Source organism: Cyprinodon variegatus, unplaced genomic scaffold (assembly GCF_000732505.1).
Source record: "Cyprinodon variegatus isolate N-32 unplaced genomic scaffold, C_variegatus-1.0 Scaffold350, whole genome shotgun sequence".
Lineage (NCBI taxonomy): Eukaryota > Metazoa > Chordata > Actinopteri > Cyprinodontiformes > Cyprinodontidae > Cyprinodon > Cyprinodon variegatus.
In genome coordinates, this window is record NW_015150803.1 from 675,088 (window position 1) to 686,720 (window position 11,633).

At 39.4% G+C, this 11,633-nt stretch overlaps 2 protein-coding genes across 6 annotated transcripts in view; one reads left to right on the top strand and one right to left on the bottom strand.

Annotated features, from left to right (window-relative positions):
• Window positions 1-7,112, top strand: part of pigl (phosphatidylinositol glycan anchor biosynthesis class L) — a 20,581-nt gene extending 13,469 nt beyond the window's left edge. Inside the window, exons 3-7 of the mRNA XM_015385855.1 lie at window positions 889-979; window positions 4,492-4,559; window positions 5,351-5,382; window positions 6,505-6,638; window positions 6,790-7,112. Of these exons, the coding sequence (XP_015241341.1) occupies window positions 889-979; window positions 4,492-4,559; window positions 5,351-5,382; window positions 6,505-6,638; window positions 6,790-6,918 (454 nt within the window). The 3' untranslated portion in view covers window positions 6,919-7,112. The remainder of the gene's footprint in view (window positions 1-888; window positions 980-4,491; window positions 4,560-5,350; window positions 5,383-6,504; window positions 6,639-6,789) is intronic.
• On the bottom strand, window positions 7,046-10,767 carry cenpv (centromere protein V). 5 transcript variants are annotated; one of them, XM_015385856.1, is made up of 6 exons: window positions 10,529-10,767; window positions 9,159-9,239; window positions 8,963-9,055; window positions 7,777-7,846; window positions 7,569-7,683; window positions 7,046-7,330 (listed from the first exon to the last, which is right to left on the bottom strand). In XM_015385856.1, coding segments are annotated over exons 2-6 (423 nt in total). In that variant the 5' UTR covers window positions 9,161-9,239; window positions 10,529-10,767; the 3' UTR covers window positions 7,046-7,187. The 5 variants fall into 5 exon arrangements, with proteins under 5 accessions (XP_015241342.1, XP_015241344.1, XP_015241346.1 ...); XM_015385858.1 differs by having other exon boundaries at window positions 10,480-10,537; XM_015385860.1 differs by lacking the exon at window positions 10,529-10,767 and adding an exon at window positions 10,457-10,475.
• Between the last annotated feature and the right edge of the window lie 866 nt (window positions 10,768-11,633).

Here is an 11,633-nt window from a genome sequence, read left to right on the forward strand (position 1 = left end):
AATTTCATGAATAGAATTGCCTGGTTCTGCTGGAGGTTTCTTCCTGTTAAAAGGGAGTTTTTCCTCTCCACTATCGCTACAAGCATGCTTAGTGTGAGGGATTGTATTTGAGTCAATGAGTCGATGCAATCAACTGGTTTTCCTTAGATAGAAAACTTTGAATTAATTTAACTGTATGATCTGGTTGAACTGTAAAGTGCCTTGGGATGACTTGTGTTGTGAATTTGGCGCTATAGAAATAAATTGAATTGAAGTTAATAAATGCTATACTTGTAAACATAAATTCTTAATTTTTAGGTTAAGAATAGGTCCTAAAATCTAGGTCTACACTTTGACTGGGCCATTCTTACATGTGCATTTAAAGCATTTCACTGTTGGTCTAACTGTTGAGTGTCATTTTCATGCTAATAAGTGAATAATTAATTTTTTTTTTTTTCTAGAGTTATCTTGCATTTAGATCCAACCGTTTTTTTTGTCAATGTTGAGCAGCCAACCTGTCCCTGCATGATCTGATTGTATTATCTCTCTAGAGTGCCTTGATATCGCATGGATTTTGAATTGAAGTTATATTAAAATATGAATTGAATTAAATTTAATGCTACTTCTTTCATTCATTTCTCTCTTCTTTATTCTGTTCTAAAAAGCCAAAAATATGGACTGCAGGACCAACGCCTATACAGTCTCTAAATGTTGTCCTTCTAAATATTTTCTAATACACTCCTACGTTTTGTTCTATCAGATGACATTTTAATAATACGCAATGGTTTGGGGTTGTAACATGGAATGATGCGATAAGGTGTGAATACTTTTTGAAAAAGCAGGAAGGCTTCGACATCTTTTTAACTGGGTTGATAATCAGCGTCTCATTTGTTTATCTGCTTGCATTAGGAAACTTCCAGATGATCCCAAAGCAGAATGGAGCGTCTCATTAGTCTCCTCCACAGTCCTGAATCACATTAACGAACACTCCATCAACACGGTAGGTTCACTGACGTTTTCCTCTTTTGTCTTTTAAAGTTTCTTCTCCTTTCTTTGCAAGAAAGCCATTTATTTTTTATAACAGCCATATGCTTTGGCACCACGGCTTCTCCGGTCATTATTCCTGTTTGACTGCATCGTGTGTAAAAATCCCTTCAAGCCCAGCCCACATTAGCCCGGGAAAAGAAGAGGAAATAGCCTCTGCTGCGGGAGAAAGTTAAAATCTGTTTACACATAGATTCTTATCATCCAGCAGTGCAGTTCCGTTCTATTAGCTAATGGGAATAAGGCAAAATTAGAATCTAATTCTTTTTTTCCCCCACACATCTGGTTTATATCAACAATACCTTAAACAGTAATTACCCTCACTAAAGAAAACACAGGAGCAGGAAAACAAGCTCTTTATGTTTGACTCTAAAAGTGTAATCAGGTCCGTCTTTCTTCCAGCTGCTGAGCCTTTGTTGCTGTAGATAAACACTCACTCCTCCTATCCTGTCCGGCCGAAGCTGCTGAAAAATGCAGCCAGAAAGTGGGCTAAAAAGTCATGTTAGTCACACCGAGAGAGACATCTGCTCTAATGAATCAACCGTCCTGAAAACCCAGAGATGATATTGTTCTTCAGCCTAACATGTTTGCATTGTTCTTATCAAATATATATTTATCCCATTTATTTTCATTTATGAGAGCAGGTGGATTAAAAAAAAAAGTCCAGTTTGACTTTTAGGATCTCAATAGTCATTGAAGTCCAAAAAAACATCTCTAAACCATCACCCCTGCAGTGAAACACAGTGGTGGCACTGTGATGCTATGGGGTCCGTGTCAAATCTGGCATTTTATAAAGGTGTAGCACTGAAGGAAGCTATTGTTGAAAGAAGACTATATGAAGTCCCATGTAGAGGTTAAAGTCAATACATAAAAGAACCAAAAAAACTTTTGGAAGGCAACTGGACTTTTGCTCAGGTTTTTAGAAGTTTTGACACTTATCTAAGAGTCTTTGTCAATTCTGTTTAGTTGGAAACACTTCACACCACAATGAAAACTCCACAGACTTTATTTCCAAAGTCTGTGGAGTCCCGGCTCCATATGAAACCATTGTCTTTTTAATATAAACTCTCTATTCACCTGCATTCCCACATCAGAGTCAGTAAACACAGTCGGGACACAACTGGAACATGACGAAACCAGATTTATGAGGTTGAACCTCTGCGTATCTATCACATACTTCAAAGACACTGAATGTTTTTAGCGACAAACATATGGATGAGCCATTGGCTCCCGTTTCCTCCATTGCCACCAATATCTATATGGAGGAGATGGAGAGCATAGCACTCAGCACATACAAGGGAACACAACCAACTCACTGGTTCGGATATGTGGATGACACCAGGGTCAAAATCTAAACCCTGTAAGTTGAGGCTCTCACCAATCATATCAACTCAGTGGACAAAAATATCAAGTTCACTAGAGATGATGCCAAGAACAACATATTGCCCTTTCTGGACTGTGCTGTGCACATTGAACAGAATAGAAGTCCCTAATACTGAAGCTTACCAGAAACCTACACATACAGACCAACACCTTCATTTAGACTCACAAAACTCACTAGAACATAACCTTTCGTTGATCAGAACTCTTATTTACCAGGCTGATAAATTCCCTCACTTACAGAGGAGAAAGGAAAGGAACACAAACATCACTTGAAGTTAGGCATTGAAGTTGGCCAAAAACAACTAGCAGGAAGAACAAACACTGCATACAACACAGAGGAGATAACAGAGAGACAAAAACATTTCAGTTCCATATGTGCCAGGAATTTCTGAGAAGCTGTGAACAATTTTCTCCAAACACAACATGGTGAATTTTAAACCCAACATCACAAAATAGTTCATACCAAAGACAAAAAACAAAGGACACACCTTTTAAGACCAGGGTGTCCTGATTTTGGGCAGAGAGGACAGATGGTTTGAAAGAGGAGTAAAGGATGCTATCTTTATGAAACTAGAGAAGCCCTCTATGAACACAGGGGGAGAATCATTCAGCTTTCAAGCATTTCTAATTTAGTCATGGTGCTCATTTCTAAGAAGTTACATAACAACTCCCATTATGATTCCAAAGGCCAATCACATAGGCCACGCACAACAAAAGACTCAAACAATCCAGAAAAACAAGGAGCGGCTATTTGATTGGCATCTGACTTGGAATGTGTTTAACAGGACCGACATCCGTGCTGCGTAAATACATCAGTGCTCCAACCACAGTTTGCTGTGGTGCGAGCCAACAGAGTTGACAAAGACATCTGGGTAGGTGTCAAAACTTCTTCAAAAAAAACTAAGCCAAAGTCTGGTTACCTTCTAATTTGTTTTGTGGTTGCAATGACCTGAGGGACTGAGAATTTACACAGGCAATCAACACCAGATGAGGACGAGTGAAACATTCTGGTTGTTTCGTGCTAATGCTGTAACAGGTGGAAGGTTGCAAAGTTCATCACATGTGTTTAGGCAAACCAAGTACATCATCCCCACTGTTACACATGACATTGGCAGCATCATGCTGTGGGGACACATACTTCATTGGGGACAAGGTTGCCGATAAAAATGATGGGAAGATGTATGAAGCCAAATGTAAAGTAACACTGGAAAAAAATATATATATATATTATGAACTCAAGGGTTAATTAATTGCCAAGTCAGAGCAGACTTTTAGGACAATCAGTCAGTACTTCATCCGGATTGGACAAGGGACCAAACCATCTAAAACTGACTCCTGAACAAAGAACACCCATTACTCAGAGCGGCCTAGTCAAAGTCCAGCCCTAAAACTGATAGAGTCTGCAACATTATTTAAGGATGTATCTACACAAACAGCATCTATCCAGCCTGATAGATGCCGATATTTGGTTATTTTATTTAAGAAAACAGACGGAGATGTCAGTCTCTCGATATTCAAAGCTAATAGAAACACACTTCTAAAGACATGGTTTGACTGAAGTGAAAGGAGGTTCTCCAAAGTCTCCGATAGTAGCAGATTCCCCTCACTGCTCCTCAGTCATAAAAAAAAAAAAACTTTAAACTGATTATGCTCAGCAAATAAAATAAGACATTCAGTTTGAACATTCCTTTTCCAGGCTTACATGTTGTCTTTTTTCTTGTCCTACATCTGAAATTCATATGTTACTTATAATTTATGAGCATAGGGGGGGTTACATGATGTAGAGAGCATTGTGGAAGAGCCCATCTTAAGAGAACAGCTCAGGTCTTCGGATGTGTGCCTGCTGTTCTCCCTTTGACCTGATTTTAGTTTTGCTTTTCTCCTTGCTATTTCTTTCCTCCTGTGGTGTTCAAGTATGCAGAGAAAAACACTGAAATATATGGCTGTCAGCTGCCATGCAGCTCTACGGTCAGGCCCCCGTATTCCTCCAACCCCACATCTTTTTGTTTCACTGCATCGGTTGATTTAACTCTTAAGACATTCTGCTGTTTTTAACCCAAACTGTGAGCGATCTTATTGTTTCAGGTGCTGACCTTTGATGGAAGCGGTGTGAGCGGCCATGCCAATCACGTAGCCATCTATAAAGCTGTCAGGTAAGGCCCTAGCCATACCAATGACTTTTGGCAACAGACGACACTAAAACCCTGAAAGCAGACCTCTCCACAGTCATAAAAGTCTTTCCAGGAAAATGCAGAAAATTTTGGACTCGTAACAACAGCCGCCATCCCTCTAAACGCTTCCCCACAAAGACTCACACACACACATGCACAGAGATCATGTTTTTCAGAATTGGTCTGTTACATAGCTGAGAGGTCATCCAAACAGAGTCCTCTGAGGCTCTGGGCTCGGCTCCTAGCGAGCGGCCGTAAATCCTGTCCCCAAAGTGAGGACGGAAGAGAGGGAGGGGGCGACTCTGGTTTGGATAGGCCGCCTTTTGCCAGTTCAGGGAAATGTGTTGGAGAAGAGTTTATCAGGATCCCTAGAAGGCACTCCGATCTCTTTCTAGCAAACAGCTGTGCCTTCACGGTTACGGCTCTCTTGTCTTATTTGTTTCTGACCAGCGAGTTGTAAAAATTCCATCTCATGATTCTCATAAAGCTGCAGCCCAGGGGGAATGGTTGCTAGTTTCCCATCACTGTGCATCTCAGTGGTTTTCTCCTCACGTATTCGGTTAAAGTCAACAGCCAGTGAATGCTTGAAGTGCAAGACTCAGGGGAAAAAAATGGCTCTGTGTGTCTACTGACAACAACCACTAAGTCATAAACGGATTTCTGCAAATGCATATGAGCAACAGTTGGCATAATTAATATAATGACAAACCTATACAAGTTCCTGCAGCATTAGCTGCACCGACAACACTAATCCTTCTCCTTTTTCCTTACAGACATCTCGCTTCCACCGGTGATTTACCTAAAGGTAAGGGCTAACATAAGGAAAACTTTTACAAGATTGATGTGTTTACTGAAAGTCCTGAAAGGTGCAGCAGAGAGTGGTAGATTTTTATTTGGCCATGTGATGAATATTTGGCGCCCTCTTCTGTCCAAACACATTTATTGACCTTCTCTGCTGCATCTATCTGCCCTCAGGGCTGCAACATTAAGCCAGCTGGACCTCACTGTGGTCGTCTGCTTTAAGAAGTTTTCTAATTTTCTTTTAAAAGTTTTTAAACGAGCATCAGAGAAACCAGTCTGCGTCATGATCTAATTTGTCTTTTGTTTTCACTTTTGCTTTCATTGAAAAGTACCTAAAATGCTGCTAGTTATGAGTTCTCTAAAAAGAATGAAAGACATTAAATCAAGTTTAAGATGTTAAAACGATCTTATTCCCTGGTTTGGTAAAATCCTACTTAATACACAAAATCACTGAATATAAATAACATGATAAAGTAAAGACACATACATTGTCTTGCAATAGTATTCATATATCTTCAACTTTTCCACTTTTTGTCATACAATACAAATCTGAAAAGAATGCCAATCATTTTTATTCATCTGTTTTACTCTGGTGCCCATAAATAAAACCAAGTGCTTTAGCGTATAGGTAACTAATAAACAGAACAAGAACAGCATTAATCAACTTGTCAGATTCTATCTTATATAAAGAAACCATTGCACGGTTAAACACTGCATTGTTTTTGGTTTGTTTGATACAAACATCTGAATAAAATGCTGAATTTAACATGGAAAAAGGTTTAAGAGGTAAGAATGAGGTCCTATAAGGCACTGTCCGCCTCAGCGCCATGACCCTCCCTGTTAGCTCCAAGTGGAGCAGCTGATGATTAATCCTGATGTCCCTTCCCGTCAGGCTGCAAAGGGATCTCAGCTAATGGAATAAAGTGTTTCTTGCTGCATTAACGAGAAAACAGTCTGTTCCATGTCTGTCCATACGATGTGGTATTTTAATACCATATAGCACGTCTACTGTTCCTACTTCCTGAAAAACAGGCAGAGCTTGTTGTCTGGACAGTGGCCTAGTTAACGTCCATCCTGATCTTTTCACATTACCAGCTGTCTGAGTCTTCATTGTCTTTCCCTGCAGACTGTGTGTTGCTCTCCCTGGAGACTGTTGGCCTTCTAAGGAAGTACCTCTCCTTCCTGGACCTTCCATTCAGCTGGCTTCTACCGTCACATTTCTGCTGCGTTGTGGGTTCAAAGGGCTACAAGCAAGCTAAAGTAAGACTCAGTACGGACGAATTTGTCCGCATGACTCAACACTTTGTATTTTTAGAGAGCACACACCCTTTAAGTACACTGTAATAGGAATATGCATTAAGGAGGCCAAAATATGATTCATTTTATGAGTTAAAAATGTTGTCTGTCACAGGCTGCTATGCTGTGCCATCGCACTCAGCTGCTGTGGTTTCGGTACCTCTACATCACCTTCTCCAGGTATATGTTCATTAACACATTCCAGATGATTCCACAAGGACCGAAGAACCTGAAAATCTACTGAGAGCTCCAACCTGTGACTGTGTGTTTGTTGTAAATCATGCAGCTTACTCAAGCCTTAGAAACCAGAATATTTTCATGTGATCTTTAGAAACAAAGCAGACTAAGGTTTCTAAGATTGTAAACAATATTAATCCTACTGGGCGTTAATGGGACACAAAGAATGTTGTTGTCAGGACACTGTATAAAAACACTACTGTAACTGAGTTAGTTTTTGTTTTATTTTTGTATGACGTTCATTAAAACATTTTTAAATGCTGTTTCCCGTCAGTCTTATTTTTGCAGCTCGGTTCCGGCTTTCGACATGTCTCTGATGCTCTTGTGGGCTTGCATACTTTCTTCCCATTGCTCTCCACAGAACTTCTCCACCTCCACACTGCGAACGGTTCCTGGATCCAGGCAGTGCGGAGCAACACCTGAGGGAGGAACCACAAATAGAAACAAACCACATTTAAAACAATAGACACTTGTATTTTACATACGTCAGTTAAACCTGGTTATACCAGCTGGGTGAGCAGTAGGTTTCAAGGGAATTTCCAGCTTACAGTATTTATCCCCTATTTTGACTTCTGTTTCCTTCATAACATCTGAGAGAAAACTAGCTAGGTCAGGTTATGAAACATTCTTAAGTCAATATTTGAGGCTTTGTCGTACCATATCCATCAGGATTGGACCGTGGCGTGTAGAAACTTTGAACTCCGCAGGTTCTGCAGAAGGTGTGCTTAGCCACATGGGTGTTAAAGCTGTAGGTGGTCAGATTGTCCATTCCCTAAAGAGAAGAAACAGCCACAGTTTTTTTTGTTTTTGTTTTTATCCTCATAATTAAATTGTGCATTAAACAATGTGTTTGATGCAAACAAACCTGTAAGAGGGTAAAGTTACTTTTTGGAACGATGAAATGGTGGTTTTGTTTCTTGGTGCAAATACTACAACTGGGGAAACAAATAAATTAGGTTAAATTCTCCTTAAATTTTCAGATAACTGCCATAAACATTAGTGTGTATCATTGCTGGGTCTGTTTTATCTTAAAGCAATATAGGGCATCTATGAGGAAGTTTCAACAGAATCACAGAAGATGATGTTTACCAACTAATGAGGATTCATATGAAAGAACAGAGGAGTTTTGGGAACACAGCCCTGGGGAACTCCTCTCTCATTGATGTGGCATCGGACATAGCATTGTGAACTAGAAAAAAAAGGATTTATCATTTTCAAAACTATACTTAAAAATCTTCAAAATGTGAGCAGCATTTCTATTCAGACCTGTTCTACTATAATATCTGGGGAAACATTCAAAAGCTATCTAGTTAGTAAATGGAGACGACGTGCGTGTAATTTAAAAGCAGTTTAAATGCAGTCATGTGAAGGCCTCCTAGGTTCATTAGAAATCATTAGAGAATAAACAGAACCATGAAGACCAAGGAACACCTCAGACAGGCGAGGGAGGAGGGGGTGAAGAGAAGTTTAAAGCAGGTTTAGGTTATAAAATGAAACTTAAGCATCTGATAATATAAGGAGTGTTGCACAACACCTTACATGCCCAAGCATGTTACCTATATTTATTAAAAGTGCCAACAGGCTACTTATGTACGCTGTGAATCTGACCTTTCTGGATCACTAACAAAAAGTTTTTTTTTAAAGGTATAAGAATTCCTGTGTGCATTTTACGATGTACGTTAAAGTCAACTTGCGGAAGGTGTCCCAGTCAGAAAAGACCAGATTTCTATTTTCTGACCATTAACTTAAATTCTAAGGTGTAAGAGCCCTTCTGTAGAGAACATGTGTGGGAAGGCGTTTCCTCTAACATGGACCTGTCCGACTTGATAAGAAGGTGGGTGGAGACGAAATTTGAAGCTTACATTTTCTGTAGATTTAACACAAAATTATTCAATAAAAGATAGGTTTATGGTTATCATGAAACAGAATACACCTAAAAAGTACCTGGGCATTGTTTCAGTTTGATTTAAAAATTGTTTTAGTTCTTCCATCCACTGATAATGTTCTAAGATGGATGTAATACAATATGAAATGAGATTAATGATACACACTTGCAGTGGAAGACATGGAGGTCGGGGGAACTCCAGACTTCAAATCTAACAGCTCCACAGTGGCATCCACCTGAATGTTTCACAAGGTCCATCCTAAAAATAAGAGAAACAAAAACATCGGTATAGTTTACCGACGTTCTTTTAGTCTCGCTGTCGGTAAATCATATAAACTGCTATCTATTTACCAAACACTTACATAAAAGTTCAGCTGAACTTGGCGTGACGTGTTTGTTGCGAAACCTGCTGATGTGGAGCCAGCTGGAATATTCCAGTCATCCTATCAAGGAAATCACAGAGAGACCAAACAAAGTAGGACACTGATAAGTTTCACAATTACAAAAGACCTTTCACCTAGACTAGATTAACCAAAACTGCTGAACATGTTAAAAGTGACTGATCATTGAAAAGGTAGTCTTTTAGAGTGTTCATACAAGTGGGCTAGACCTAGTTCTGCTTTTGTGAGTTGTTTTCCTGAAACTTAGTTGATAATTCAAACAAGGAGCAGGGCAATGTGCAACAGACTTGAACAAACACATTCCTGAGAGGCTGAAAAAGATCAGCCCACAAGATGTAGGCCTGCAATAACGTGGTAGATCACGGGTTCATATGACATGGTCCTGAATGGGTGGGCTGAGAGAATACTGTGACCCAAATACATACTCTCAGTGCTGTTATCCAATATGTGGCCCAAAATAGACCATAAGTAAGTTACAGAGCTGCATATCAACCCTTTATATAATTTCAAACTGAAAAATAAAGCTCTACTTGTTGTTTTAGTCCTTCCCTCTAAGTCTGGTAACTCAGTGCAAGATAAAAATGAAAAGGCTTGCAATCGTTACCTAATAGTTCAATTTAAGAATATTTTAAGATATATATAGACTATAGCATCAGTCAGCACCATTTTATTGTCATGGAAACCTAACATCTTTAACATCTAACATTTAATATCTATAGAAAAAAGTACAATTGAGAAACTAACAGAACTACTCAAGCTGGACAGATTCAAATATCCTGATATAAGTAAACGCACTGTTCGTCATCTGACTCTGCTTTCTTGATTATGCTTCCACTGCATGTCACACCAATGACCTCGGGAAAGCATAAAGATGATAAAAGATAAGGAATCCTGTTGGTTTCGATGTTGACTTGGAGATTATTAATGAGAACTGGTCAAAAAAAGATGTAATCATATATGAGTGTTCTATAATAACCGCTTTATTCGCTGTATTAACAGAAATCTATTGGATAATGTAATATTTGAGCTTTTGCTTGGGCATGTCTGTCCTTCCGGGTACGACTCAGATAAATGCAAAGTCATTCAGGCAAGATAAAAACCCGAAAAACCATCGAAAGTCGTGTTTTAGTTTGTATAACTTAAACTGAAATCCCCGAAAACACGTATTTTACTGTGAAAACCTTAACCTACAGATGAAATATTCCACTAGTGTCGGGTATATTTCTTAAAAAAGTATATTATAAGGCGATTCATCTCACATGATTCAGTCACCATGGATTACCTAATGTGACTCAGCAACCAATCACGGAGCAAACAAACAACTGCATTACCCAATCAGAATCTTGGAGCAAATTCTTGTTGTCGTGGCGTTTCTAGCAGATTCTGGGGGGTTGTTCAGCTCAGTATCAGTGTTGCCAGGTTGGGCGGAGTTTTCACTGCTTTTGGGCTAGAAACCGTGAGTCAATTCTGGCAACCCCGTATGGTTTAAAAGCAGCTTCGACGCCGTCGCTGCAGCAGTTACGAAGCAGCAAGATACCCTCTTCGACGAGATAACTAACGCGACCGGCGTTTACAGAAGTTATACGGAAGTGTAAGTAAAATTAAAATGTGGTAGACTACGACATATTTTATCATCTTAATGTACTAGGAATTTTATGTGCTTTAAGTCCTCTTTTTAATTTTAAAATTTAAGGTTTGACCGTCGTAACGTATACTGTTTTATTTTTAAACGTCATCAAATACATATAAAATACTGTTCTAGATCTGGTAAGTATAGAGGTTTAGCGTTCCTATGGTGTAGCAGTAAGGCGACAGTTAAAGGTTCGGCCATTGGCGGTTAACCGGCGAACAAAGGACTACATGAGCTCAAAATGGCGCCCAGCCCGCCGCTAATGGTGGCTAAGGCGCGGTCAAATGCTTCAATTTCCTCTTGTGTTCCTGATATATTTTAGGATTATTTATCGTATTTGGTTATTCACTTGACTTTTTTCAGTGTACAGAACTGTCGACCTTTGCCGTTTCCTAGTAAGGAAATGTTTGCGTCCCAAAAGAGAAGTGGAGATAGGTTTTAAAGAAGTGAGATTTGATTATGACTTATTTAAAAAAAAAAAAACACATTTAGTAGGAACTATCCTGTAGCATGTAGTTCCTCATCTTTGCATTGTATATAGCAATGAAGTATTAGCACGACAGAGATTAAGTCAGAATATAATGGGTTTGGAGTGTATTTATTTTTATTTTTTTTTTATAGATCAGGTACAAAATGCAGATCTTCGTCAAAACCCTCACTGGCAAGACCATCACCCTGGAGGTGGAGCCCAGCGACACCATTGAAAATGTGAAGGCTAAGATCCAAGATAAGGAGGGCATCCCCCCTGACCAGCAGAGGCTGATCTTCGCCGGAAAGCAGCTGGAAGATGGCCGCACCCTGTCCGA